Consider the following 12012-nt stretch of genomic DNA (forward strand, 5'->3'; position numbering starts at 1 on the left):
GTTCTTATTAAAAGTTACTATACCGTTTATATTTTACATTTATTTCGTTTACATATCAGTGACTATTCTAGTGTAAATATGGCACTTCATGAATTTGCTTAAAATGTATTGTTTTAATGAAAGCATTTTTAGTATATTTGTATTTTTACTTAATTATACAACTTTTTGTTATTAGTACTTTTGTTTATATCTACATTTATTCCTTTAGCTGTTGATATCCAAAGTGTTTTACAGAAGGAAGTATATTAATCATTGATATTTTAGTATTATTTTTTTTTTATTCATATTTTTAATTAACTGAAAACATTTCTTAATAAGTACTTTCATTTTAGTTCAATTTTTGGCAATGTTATTGTTTAGATTTAAACAGATTTTTTTGTAATTGATATTTCCAGTTAGTAATTGTAGTGCTTCAAATTAAACCAATTTCAGTTGTTTTGCTTAAAGTTTTTCATCTAATATTTATATTTAATTTCATCTTTATTTCAATTAAGTCATAGTTCACCTCAAAGTCAAAAGAAAATTGAGTTTGTAGCAAATTAATTGTTTGAAGGACAGCTGTGTCTTCAGGCATTTCATCAAAAGAAACCTAATTATACTCTGTCTGAACACTGAAATCTGAATGTCTGCATTGTTCTCTCTCTCTCTCTCTCTCTCAAAGCCGGTGATGATGCCAAGATCCGCGTGTGGCAGATTCCCAAAGGAGGCCTGACGGAAACCCTGACTGAGCCGGAGTGTGTTCTGCGAGGTAAGAAACCAGCACATGTGACCTCTGAACTGTAATAGCAGTAATTCTGTAGTGTTTGATTGACATGCCCCTTGACCAATGGCAGGACACACTGAGAAGATCTACTCCATCAAGTTCCACCCCCTCGCGTCCGGCCTGCTGGCTTCCTCCTCATACGACCTCACTGTACGACTGTGGAAACTGGAGACAGGAGAAGAAGTCAAGCGACTCAGTGGACATCAGGACCAGGTCTGTCTGTCTGTCAGTCTATCTATGTCTGTCTGTCTGTATGTCTGTCTGTCTGTCTGTCTGTCTGTCTGTCTATCTAAGCCTGTCTGTCTGTCTGTCTATCTATGCCTGTCTGTCTATCTATCTGTCTATCTAAGCCTGTCTGTCTATCTATCTTTCTGTCTGTCTGTCAGTCTATCTATGCCTGTCTGTCTATCTATCTGTCTATCTATCTATCTATCTATCTATCTATCTATCTATCTATCTATCTATCTATCTGTCTGTCTGTCTGTCTGTCTGTTTGTCTCTGTCTATCTGTCTGTCTGTCTTTCTATGTCTGTCTGTCTGTCTATCATCTATCTATCTGTTTGTCTGTCTGTCTGTCTGTCTGTCTGTTTGTTTGTTTGTTTGTTTGTCTGTCTGTCTATGTCTGTCTGTCTCTCTGTCTGTCTATGCCTGCCTGTCTATCTATCGTCTGTCTGTCTGTCTGTCTGTCTGTCTGTCTGTCTATGTTTGTCTATCTGTCTCTCTGTCTGTCTGTCTGTCTGTCTATGTCTGTCTGTCTATCTATCGTCTGTCTGTCTGTCTGTGTTTGTCTATCTGTCTCTCTGTCTGTCTGTCTATCTATGTCTGTTTGTCTCTGTCTATCTGTCTGTCTGTCTTTCTATGTCTGTCTGTCTATCATCTATCTATCTGTCTGTCTGTCTGTCTGTCTGTCTTTATCTATCTATCATCTATCTGTCTGTCTGTCTGTCTATCATCATCTATCTATCTATCTATCTATCTATCTATCTATCTATCTATCTATCTATCTATCTATCTATCTATCTATCTATCTATCTATCTATCTATCTGTCTGTCTGTCTGTATCTGTCTATCATCTATCTGTCTGTCTAATGTCTGTTTCAGGATGATTTTGTAGCCATAAAGGTAACTTGCTATGTTTTTCTCAGATATTTGGCATGGCTTGGAGTCCAGATGGGAAACTGCTGGCCACTGTGTGCAAGGATGGAAAAGTGCGTTTATATGACCCACGCAAGTCCACAGCGCCCATCCAGGTTAGTTTAGCATCAAGTAAATCTTATTCAACTTCAAAAGCAAAAGAAATCATGTTTGTGACCAAGTTTTCCCGTCTTTGTCCCTGCAGGAGGGCCCGGGACCTGAGGGCCATAGAGGGGCCCGTATAGTGTGGGTCTGTGATGGCAAGTACCTGATGGTTTCAGGATTCGACAGGTACAGTGTACCACAAATTTAGTCATAAATACAATAGAATTGGTACTGTCAGTGTCTATCTGGCTCTAAAAGATTTGTAATGGTTTATTTCCTCCACAGTCGCAGTGAAAGACAGCTGTACCTGTTCTCCGCTGAGTCCTTGGCATCCGGGTCTGTGGCCTCTGCACCTGCTGACGTGTCTCCATCGACCCTCATCCCGTTCTACGATCCCGACACCAGCGTCCTCATCCTCACTGGGAAGGTACGCGAGTGTGTGTCCATATTCAACATTTAAAATTTCCACTTATTTACAATAACAACCAGATTAGTCCAACAATGTGTTTGTTGATTCCTTGGTCTTTCAGGGTGACACGCGTGTTTATATATACGAGATCGTGCCTGAAGCGCCGTACTTCATGGAATGTAGTAGTTTTAATTCCTCTGAACCACACAAGGTATGTTGTAATATTGTTGTTGTAATATTCCTCTTGCCATCTGGTTATTAGTGCTATCATTGCAATTACATCTCATCAAGAGTTCATATTTGACCCTAAAAATGAATGATATTTTGCATTAAGCAGTGTTATATTAGTACCGTTGATGTTTTTGGTATCGTTACAAATGTTTTACCGTTCCGGGACAGGGGTTGTGTTTCCTGCCGAAAACTGAATGTGACGTTTGTGATGTGGAAGTGGCTCGAGCCGTAAGACTGGGCAAGACCACCATCGAACCCGTGGCCTTCAGAGTGCCTCGTGTCAGAGTAAGAGACCCTCACACCAACACAAGACAACACTGACCTCTAGTGGGCAGGGCATTTGGAGAGTACATAGATCAAGAGTAAAGAGGACACATTTTCATATTTATTTAATACTCTGAAAACTAAAAATCATCATTAGTAGTTTAATATGAGATTTTAATTGATATTTCTTGATACCTTTAGCTTGATCATTTCTGGGCACTTTCTCATGTTAGATGAACACATCTTTGCATCCGTCTTGCCTCCACAGAAAGAGTTTTTCCAGGACGATGTTTTCCCTGAGACGTCAGTGTGGTGGGAATCATCTCTGAGCGCTGATGCCTGGCTCTCCGGATCCAACGGACAGCACCGCAAAATCAGCCTGAGGCCTAAAGACATGATGCCCGGTACAGCTCAACATCAACAAACACCAATCAAAGAATAATGCCTTTCCAAAACTGATATATATATAAAAACTTCTGCTACACCATAGTCTTTAAAATACCCTTCATTATGTCCTTGTTTCAGTGAGTGAAGCACCAAAAGAGGCTCCTGTGAGGAAGTACCTGCCCTCCTCTGTCTATCTGGAGGAGAAAACTGATGAACAGAAGAAAGAGGAGGTGTCTATCTATCTATCTATCTATCTATCTATCTATCTATCTATCTATCTATCTATCTATCTATCTATCTATCTATCTATCTATCTATTTATCTATATGTCTGTCTGTCTATCTGTCCGTCAGTCTGTCCATCCATCCATCCATCCATCCATCCATCTATCTATCTATCTATCTATCTATCTATCTATCTATCTATCTATCTATCTATCTATCTATCTATCTATCTATCTATCTATCTATCTATCTATCTGTGTCTGTCTGTCTATCTATCTGTCTGTCTGTCTGTCTGTCTGTCTGTCTGTCTATCTATCTATCTGTCTATCTGTCTGTCTGTCTGTCTGTCTGTCTGTCTGTCTGTCTGTCTGTCTGTCTATCCATCTGTCTATCCATCTATCTGTCTATCTATCTGTCTGTCTGTCTGTCTGTCTGTCTATCCATCTGTCTATCCATCTATCTATCTATCTGTCTATCTATCTGTCTGTCTATCTGTCTGTCTGTCTGTCTATCCATCTGTCTATCCATCTATCTATCTATCTATCTATCTGTCTATCTATCTGTCTATCTATCTATCTATCTATCTATCTATCTATCTATCTATCTATATATCTGTCTGTCTGTCTGTCTGTCTATCCGTCTGTCTATCTATCTATCTATCTGTCTGTCTGTCTGTCTGTTTTTTTTCTGTCTGTATCTGTCTATCAATCACTTGTGTTTGTGTATGTCAGTTGCTCAGTGCCATGGTGGCTAAGCTGGGAAACAGGGAAGACCCTCTGCCACAGGAGCTATATGAGGGAGTGGATGAAGAAGAGTGGGTGAGTGAAGAACCGAACACACACACACCAGCTGATTCATGACACTATGAATGTTCTAAATCCGGTCTGCGTGTGTGTTTCAGGACGACTAACACACAAGCCGTGCCTCGTGGTCCAGTCAGGGTGCCAAAGCAGACTTGGGACGGTCCTGCTGAATCTGAATCTTGCCATTCCAGGGTGCCAATATAACTTTGAACCTCCTAAACGCTCCTTCAGCTTCACCTCCGACGGCCTACTGACTCACTCTCTCACACACACACACACACACACACACACACACACACACACACACACACACACACACACACACACACACACACACACACAAACACACACACACACTCCTATATCTTCCAGATAATCGACCCGTCATCTCTTTGCATTGGTTTAACTGGAGTATTAGTATCTGTTATTAATGTTTAAATATGATTCTTCACACATAAACACATTCATATGCACAGCTCAGATGTTCATCTCAGACGCATGACGTGCATTTTAAAGTGCGACAGGGTTTTTTCTGTGTAATTTTTAATGATGGGCATGAGTTTTGTACTGCTTATTAACTGTATGATGACTGCATGATAAGCACACGCCTGCAACACAAAACCTCTGGATGTTTTCATTGGTGAAATGTGCACTTAATACCATCATTTGACTTTTGAAATGTGGTTAAATGTACAGTAATACCGTGGTAGTTTGTGGGATTAAATGTCACCACCTTTAGGTGCAAGAGACTTTTCATGTTCTTTGGGATATGATATGATATGATATGATGGTTTTTTAATGTGTCTGGAGCAAAACTTTCTGTGTACCTCTAATTGAATGATCTGGAGTCTGTTGAAAACACTCCTTTTTAAAACTGGAAAACGGTTTATTTCTTTCTGCTCAGCCTCACGAACAGTATTAACACAAATCTACTTCATGAGGGTTTTTTCACTTAATCAGGTCTATCTCAAGGCAATACAACTCATTTTAACAGAACATGTTTACATATGTGCATGTTAAGGCACTTGTACCACGTGATGTCCTGTGCTTGACATGTGATCATGTACTCACACATTAACGGTTGATATTAATAGATATGTTAATGGTCTGCTAAGTGTCTTTTTAAAATGTGTGCTAATTTTGTTACCAATCGGATGTTTTTGGGATGCTTTTTTCACAACGCTTGTAATTGCGTTCATTTTAACCCTTTATAGGCAATAATGTTTTACACTTGTCTTTTGGAATGGAATCAAGTCTTGTTGGAATGTTGCCTCAAAATAAAACCTTGAGAGCTGAGAAATATGGAATTGTATTTAATAATGATAATCACCACAATCATGTTATTAATAATTATATCATAATATGATTATTATCATCACTGTCATATTTTTTTCAACAAATTGTTATAGACACGATTTTCATCTAATAATATAGAAAATGTTACTTCTGTTTTGTTTTTAATTGTTGTTTTATTTTCCAAAATTTACATTTGAGGTATGTTTGAGGTGTGTATAACTTGTATTACTAGAACAAAACCATTAAAACAACCCATAAGAAATTTCAGAGAGAACCCATCACAAATTAAAATAAACTGAACAATTGTTATATTATATTATATTATATTATATTATATTAAAGTGGTATACAATAGCATTCCAAGGGATTCAATTATTAGAGTTATTTAATCTAAATATAGATAATTTTTCAGTAATTTTGAAAACTAAAATTATTATATTTATTTTATTTTATTTTATTATGCAACAATAACAAAAACAAGACAAGACAGTAATGAACAATAATAGACAATAATGAGGGTACAAAACAAAAACAGAAAGAATACAAAATCAGCTTAAATGTTTTACGCCATAACATCTTACATGCAGTAGAGTTTTAAGAGTTCCTCAATGAGTTTAGATACGGAAGCTTGTTTCCGCCACTAAATAATAATTAAATAATAATAATTGCGACTTTTTATTTCACAATTCTGACTTTTTTTCTCACAATTGCGATATATCAAGTCAGAATTGTGACTTTTTTTCTCAGAATTGTGAGAAATAAAGTCGCAATTGCTAGATATAAAGTCGCAATTCTGAGAAATAAAGTCGCAAATGGGAGATATAAAGTCAGAATTGTGAGATATAAACTATTCTGAGGTAAAAAAAAAAAAAAAATTATTCTTTTTTTCCCCTTAGAATTGGACTTTATATCTCACAATTCTGAGAAAATACGAGATATAAACTCGCAATTATGTGTTATAAAGTCAGAATTGCGTGATATAAAGTCGCAATTGCGAGAAATAAAGTCAGAATTGCAAGATGTAAACTCGCAATTGTGAGATAAAAAGTCGCAATTATCTTTTAAAATGTTTTATTCAGTGGCGGAAATAAGCTTCCATACATATCAAACTCTTTCTTAAAAATAAATGTATTATATTTGATGGTGTCCGTGTTGCCTTACAAATTGACTTCACAACAGTACTCCTATGTCAGTCTATGTCCTGCGTTGATATCCTCCAGCCAGCAGGAGTCAGTGTGTGTCGTGTGTGTGTGACTTTTCTTCGCCGGTTTTATCAACATTGATGGAGTTGCACGTGAAAACGTTCGTCCTCAACTGAAGTGTTTATACTGTCTATGTGTTTAACATCAACACAGTAGATCCATCATGGTATGTTCGTATATTCATATACAGATTATGGTCGTTTAATGTCGGTAGCTCTATATATAATCTCAAGGAATGATATCGAATGGGTCATTCGCTATCAGATAGTCTTATGCAACGACCTTGTACTTCATTTTCATAATAATAATAATGTCATATTATATTATGAACAGAACATGGTTATATGAGCGATTAATTCATATTTATGACTGCAGAAGTGATATAAAGAGGCTGGGTGTTTTGTGAAGCAATGATGAGATATGTTGGCTTAAACGACGTGTGTGTGTAACGTTTTATATATATGTATCATCATTTATATGTATGTATATAATTTCATTCATTACTAAACATTATTAATGATGACACTATTTTATAACAACGTTTTATTATGAAATAAGAATGTGTTAGTCATTTATGCTCCTCTGTATGCAATCTTAGGACCCTGTCCTAATGTTTTATGTTGTGTTTTGTATGTTTTTGTGTTCACACAGGCCAAATATCTGGCTCAGATCATTGTGATGGGCGCTCAGGTGGTCGGACGAGCTTTTGCAAGAGCTTTACGTCAAGAATTTGCAGGTCGATGCTGTATTATGTTCATTTATTTTCATATTTCAATATCTTATTAATAATTAGTAGCAGGTTAATATTGTTAACATTTATTGTTCATTAATTTCTCCCCATTTTTTTTAATTGGTAAATGCTCTTGTTGTTAATATCTTTTTTATTTATCTAATTTTATTTAAAGGGATTGATCACCCAAAAAATAAGTTTCGGTCATTATTACTCACCCTCATGTCGTTCCAAACCTGTAAGACTTTTGTTCATCTTTAAAACACAAATTAAGAAGGTTTATTCTGAGATGATAACCGTCTGGATGTACATTATCACTTGCTTAATAACCAGCAATGTAAGGAATACTTGTGAAATATAACAGTTGTGTGAATGTGAATGCAGCCAGTCAGGCGGCTGCGGAGGCGCGGGGTCAAGCGGGAAGACAGTCTGCGGCTGCGTCTAGTTTCACAGGAATGACTTTACAAGAAGCCCAACAGATCCTCAACATCTCCACATTAACACCAGAGGAGATCCAGAAGGTAAGAGTCTGTTTCAGCATAACACACTTCTTATTACAGTATTCTGTGACCAAATATGGTTTAATTTGATGTGCTTTCATTTTCTCTTCAGAATTATGAGCATTTATTTAAAGTCAATGACAAAGCTGTTGGCGGTTCTTTCTATCTTCAGTCAAAGGTAAGCAATTACGCTGTCAATCAAACTGATCGTAGTTCCAGAGACATGTTTTTTTAGGTTTTTGTTAACATCAAGTCGCAGGGTAGTGCAAATTAAATTAGGTCAAGAGACATTTTGAAACCAAACACTCGAAATATAAAGAAGAGTCGTTTAGATTTAATAAATTGCATTTATTTATAGTGCTATGCATAAGTTTAGACACCCATACTAAAGTTGACTAAAAAGAGGAATAAAAAATCATCTTTTGGAAACTGAACTTAATGCCTTAATTAAAAAAATTAGGAAAAATCCAACCTTTAAGGACACCAATTTTCTTTGTGAATGAATAATGTATCGTAAATAAATAAATGTTCTTCCTTAAAATACAGGGTGCATAAGTTTGGACACCCCTATGTTAAATTCCCATAGAGGCAGGCAGATTTTTATTTTTAAGTATTTTTTTTTATTTTTTGTTTAGGATACTATGCATCCTGATAAAGTTCCCTTGGCCTTTGGAATTAAAATAGCCCCACATCATCAAATAGCCTTCACCATACCTAGAGATTTGCATGGGGTACTTTCCATAAGATCATCTCTCAATGCAAATCAAACCAGCTATTAGGCTAACTGAAATAAAACCATGCCGATCTCTAGGTATGGTGAAGGCTATGTGATGATGTGGGGCTATTTTAATTCCAAAGGCCAAGGGAATTTTATCAGGATGCATAGTATCCTGGATCCATGAAGTAACTGGCCTTTAAAAATAAAAATCTGCCTGTCTCTATGGGAATTTAACATAGGGGTGTCCAGACTTATGCACCCTGTATTTTAAGGAAGAACATTTATTTATTTACGATACATTATTCATTCACAAAGAAAATTGGTGTCCTTAAAGGTTGGATTTTTCCTAATTTTTTAAATTAAGGCATTAAGTTCAGTTTCCAAAAGATGATTTTTTATTCCTCTTTTTAGTCAACTTTAGTATGGGTGTCTAAACTTATGCATAGCACTGTAAGTTGCGTTCTCATAGTCTTTTTCACAAATATGCACAAGAGAGACATTTTTTTAGAAAATAAAGAAATTAAGGCAATTGAATTCTTACATAGTCTAAGGGGTCATTTACACAACACCGTTTTTAACTAAAAACTGTAAACTTTTGACATATTCTGGCCGTTCATTTACACAACAATAACGTTTTGGGGGCCTGAAAAAGTGCACGTTTTTGAAACTAGTGTGTAAACTACAAAACCGTGAATTTGTGAAAACTGTGACGTCATACGCATGTGTATTACGTGTTCAGTCTATAGGTGTGTAGTGTTTCTTTACAAAGTGACATCGCCATCTACTGGCCCGACATGAATAATACAGCATTTTTTGTCCTTTTTCGCTTTGAAAATGTTGTCGCCTGGACGCGAAAAACTTCAGTTTTAGTAGGGATGTACGATATATCGGCCACCATATTGATATCGGCCGATATATGTTCATTTTTAATGTTATCGTTATCTGCCTGATAAGAAAATTTGTCAGATATATTACAGACGATAAATAATGGATTATTTCCTTCAGATAAGCACCGTTCACCATGATGGTTTTGAATCGATTGAAATAAAAAAAATATATATATAGGTTACATAAAATGATAACATTATAATTGTGTGCTTGGGACATGGCTTTTAATTGTTTGTGAGACTTTTGTTTTTGTAACCAGGCTCTCAGAAATATATGTACAGTGGGTACGGAAAGTATTCAGACCCCGATTAATTTTTCACTCTTTGTTATATTGCAGCCATTTGCTAAAATCATTTAAGTTCATTTTTTTCCCTCATTATTGTACACACAGCACCCCATATTGACAGAAAAACACAGAATTGTTGACATTTTTGCACATTTATTAAAAAAGAAAAACTGAAATATCACATGGTCCTAAGTATTCAGACCCTTTGCTCAGTATTTAGTAGAAGCACCCTTTTGATCTAATATAGCCATGAGTCTTTTTGGGAAAGATGCAACAAGTTTTTCACACCTGGATTTGGGTATCCTCTGCCATTCCTCCTTGCAGATCCTCTCCAGTTCTGTCAGGTTGGATGGTAAACGTTGGTGGACAGCCATTTTCAGGTCTTTCCAGAGATGCTCAATTGGGTTTAAGTCAGGGCTCTGACTGGGCCATTCAAGAACAGTCACGGAGTTGTTGTGAAGCCACTCCTTCGTTATTTTAGCTGTGTGCTTAGGGTCATTGTCTTGTTGGAAGGTGAACCTTCGGCCCAGTCTGAGGTCCAGAGCACTCTGGAGAAGTTTTTCGTCCAGGATATCCCTGTACTTGGCCGCATTCATCTTTCCCTCGATTGCAACCAGTCGTCCTGTCCCTGCAGCTGAAAAACACCCCCACAGCATGATGCTGCCACCACCATGCTTCACTGTTGAGACTGTATTGGACAGGTGATGAGCAGTGCCTGGTTTTCTCCACACATACCGCTTAGAATTAAGGCCAAAAAGTTCTATCTTGGTCTCATCAGACCAGAGAATCTTATTTATCACCATCTTGGAGTCCTTCAGGTGTGCTTTCATGTGTCTTGCACTGAGGAGAGGCTTCCGTCGGGCCACTCTGCCATAAAGCCCCGACTGGTGGATGGCTGCAGTGATGGTTGACTTACTACAACTTTCTCCCATCTCCCGACTGCATCTCTGGAGCTCAGCCACAGTGATCTTTGGGTTCTTCTTTACCTCTCTCACCAAGGCTCTTCTCCCCCGATAGCTCGGTTTGGCCGGACGGCCAGCTCTAGGAAGGGTTCTGGTCGTCCCAAACATCTTCCATTTAAGGATTATGGAGGCCACTGTGCTCTTAGGAACCTTAAGTGCAGCAGAATTTTTTTTGTAACCTTGGCCAGATCTGTGCCTTGCCACAATTCTGTCTCTGAGCTCTTCAGGCAGTTCCTTTGACCTCATGATTCTCATTTGCTCTGACATGCACTGTGAGCTGTAAGATCTTATATAGACAGGTGTGTGGCTTTCCTAATCAAGTCCAATCAGTATAATCAAACACAGCTGGACTCAAATGAAGGTGTAGAACCATCTCAAGGATAATCAGAAGAAATGGACAGCACCTGAGTTAAATATATGAGTGTCACAGCAAAGGGTCTGAATACTTAGGACCATGTGATATTTCAGTTTTTCTTTTTTAATAAATGTGCAAAAATGTCAACAATTCTGTGTTTTTCTGTCAATATGGGGTGCTGTGTGTACAATAATGAGGGAAAAAAATGAACTTAAATGATTTTAGCAAATGGCTGCAATATAACAAAGAGTGAAAAATGTAAGGGGGTCTGAATACTTTCCGTACCCACTGTTATCGGCCAATATATCAGTTATCGGCTTTCAAATATAAAGAATTATCGTATCGGCCAAAATGTTCATATCTGTGCATCCCTAGTTTTTAGTACATCGTTGTCGTGTAAACGTACCCTTAGAAGATTCTTAACCTGTAAAGAAGGTCAAATCTGTCCTTACTGATGTATGTTTAGAATCAGCAGTTTGATAAAAACACGCTTGTAATTACCAGTAAATCCAGCGACATCAGAGAAATAACGATGTATTTGTGTTTGGACTCTTGTAGGTGGTGCGAGCGAAAGAGCGTCTGGATGAAGAGCTCAGCATTCAAGAGCAGGACCAGAAGAAACCACCACAGCAGCAGCAGACATGATCTCCATCCTCACGTCCTCCCACTGTAATTATCACCCAGAACCCCCCAATAAAGCCTCTTCTTTTTCTACATCCAAATCTCAATCATTTCTTTATTCATCCGTCACGGTG

The 12012-nt window shown here is 37.4% G+C and overlaps 2 protein-coding genes and 1 long non-coding RNA gene across 3 annotated transcripts in view; 2 read left to right on the forward strand and 1 right to left on the reverse strand.

Moving 5' to 3' along the window:
* Nucleotides 1-5622, forward strand: part of coro7 (coronin 7) — a 162529-nt gene extending 156907 nt beyond the window's left edge. Inside the window, exons 18-28 of the mRNA XM_084388286.1 lie at nt 662-748; nt 834-976; nt 1909-2013; nt 2103-2188; nt 2288-2429; nt 2533-2622; nt 2811-2927; nt 3175-3310; nt 3432-3523; nt 4249-4335; nt 4419-5622. Coding sequence (XP_084244412.1) covers nt 662-748; nt 834-976; nt 1909-2013; nt 2103-2188; nt 2288-2429; nt 2533-2622; nt 2811-2927; nt 3175-3310; nt 3432-3523; nt 4249-4335; nt 4419-4427 — 1094 coding nt within the window. The 3' untranslated portion in view covers nt 4428-5622. The remainder of the gene's footprint in view (nt 1-661; nt 749-833; nt 977-1908; nt 2014-2102; nt 2189-2287; nt 2430-2532; nt 2623-2810; nt 2928-3174; nt 3311-3431; nt 3524-4248; nt 4336-4418) is intronic.
* The window catches only part of LOC311278113, a 415099-nt gene extending 409454 nt beyond the window's left edge, over nt 1-5645 (reverse strand). Inside the window, exon 1 of the long non-coding RNA XR_014625387.1 lies at nt 4974-5645. This is a non-coding gene — a long non-coding RNA (uncharacterized lncRNA). The remainder of the gene's footprint in view (nt 1-4973) is intronic.
* Nucleotides 5646-6846: 1201 nt separating this feature from the next.
* On the forward strand, nt 6847-11973 carry pam16 (presequence translocase associated motor 16). Its single transcript, XM_084388667.1, has 5 exons — nt 6847-6984; nt 7470-7554; nt 7933-8069; nt 8161-8226; nt 11816-11973. Exons 1-5 carry the CDS (start codon nt 6982-6984, stop codon nt 11900-11902), a joined length of 378 nt encoding a protein of 125 aa, XP_084244793.1. The 5' UTR covers nt 6847-6981; the 3' UTR covers nt 11903-11973.
* Nucleotides 11974-12012: the final 39 nt, after the last annotated feature.

The sequence above is a fragment of the Rutilus rutilus genome, assembly GCF_951802725.1.
Source record: "Rutilus rutilus genome assembly, chromosome: 1".
NCBI lineage: Eukaryota > Metazoa > Chordata > Actinopteri > Cypriniformes > Leuciscidae > Rutilus > Rutilus rutilus.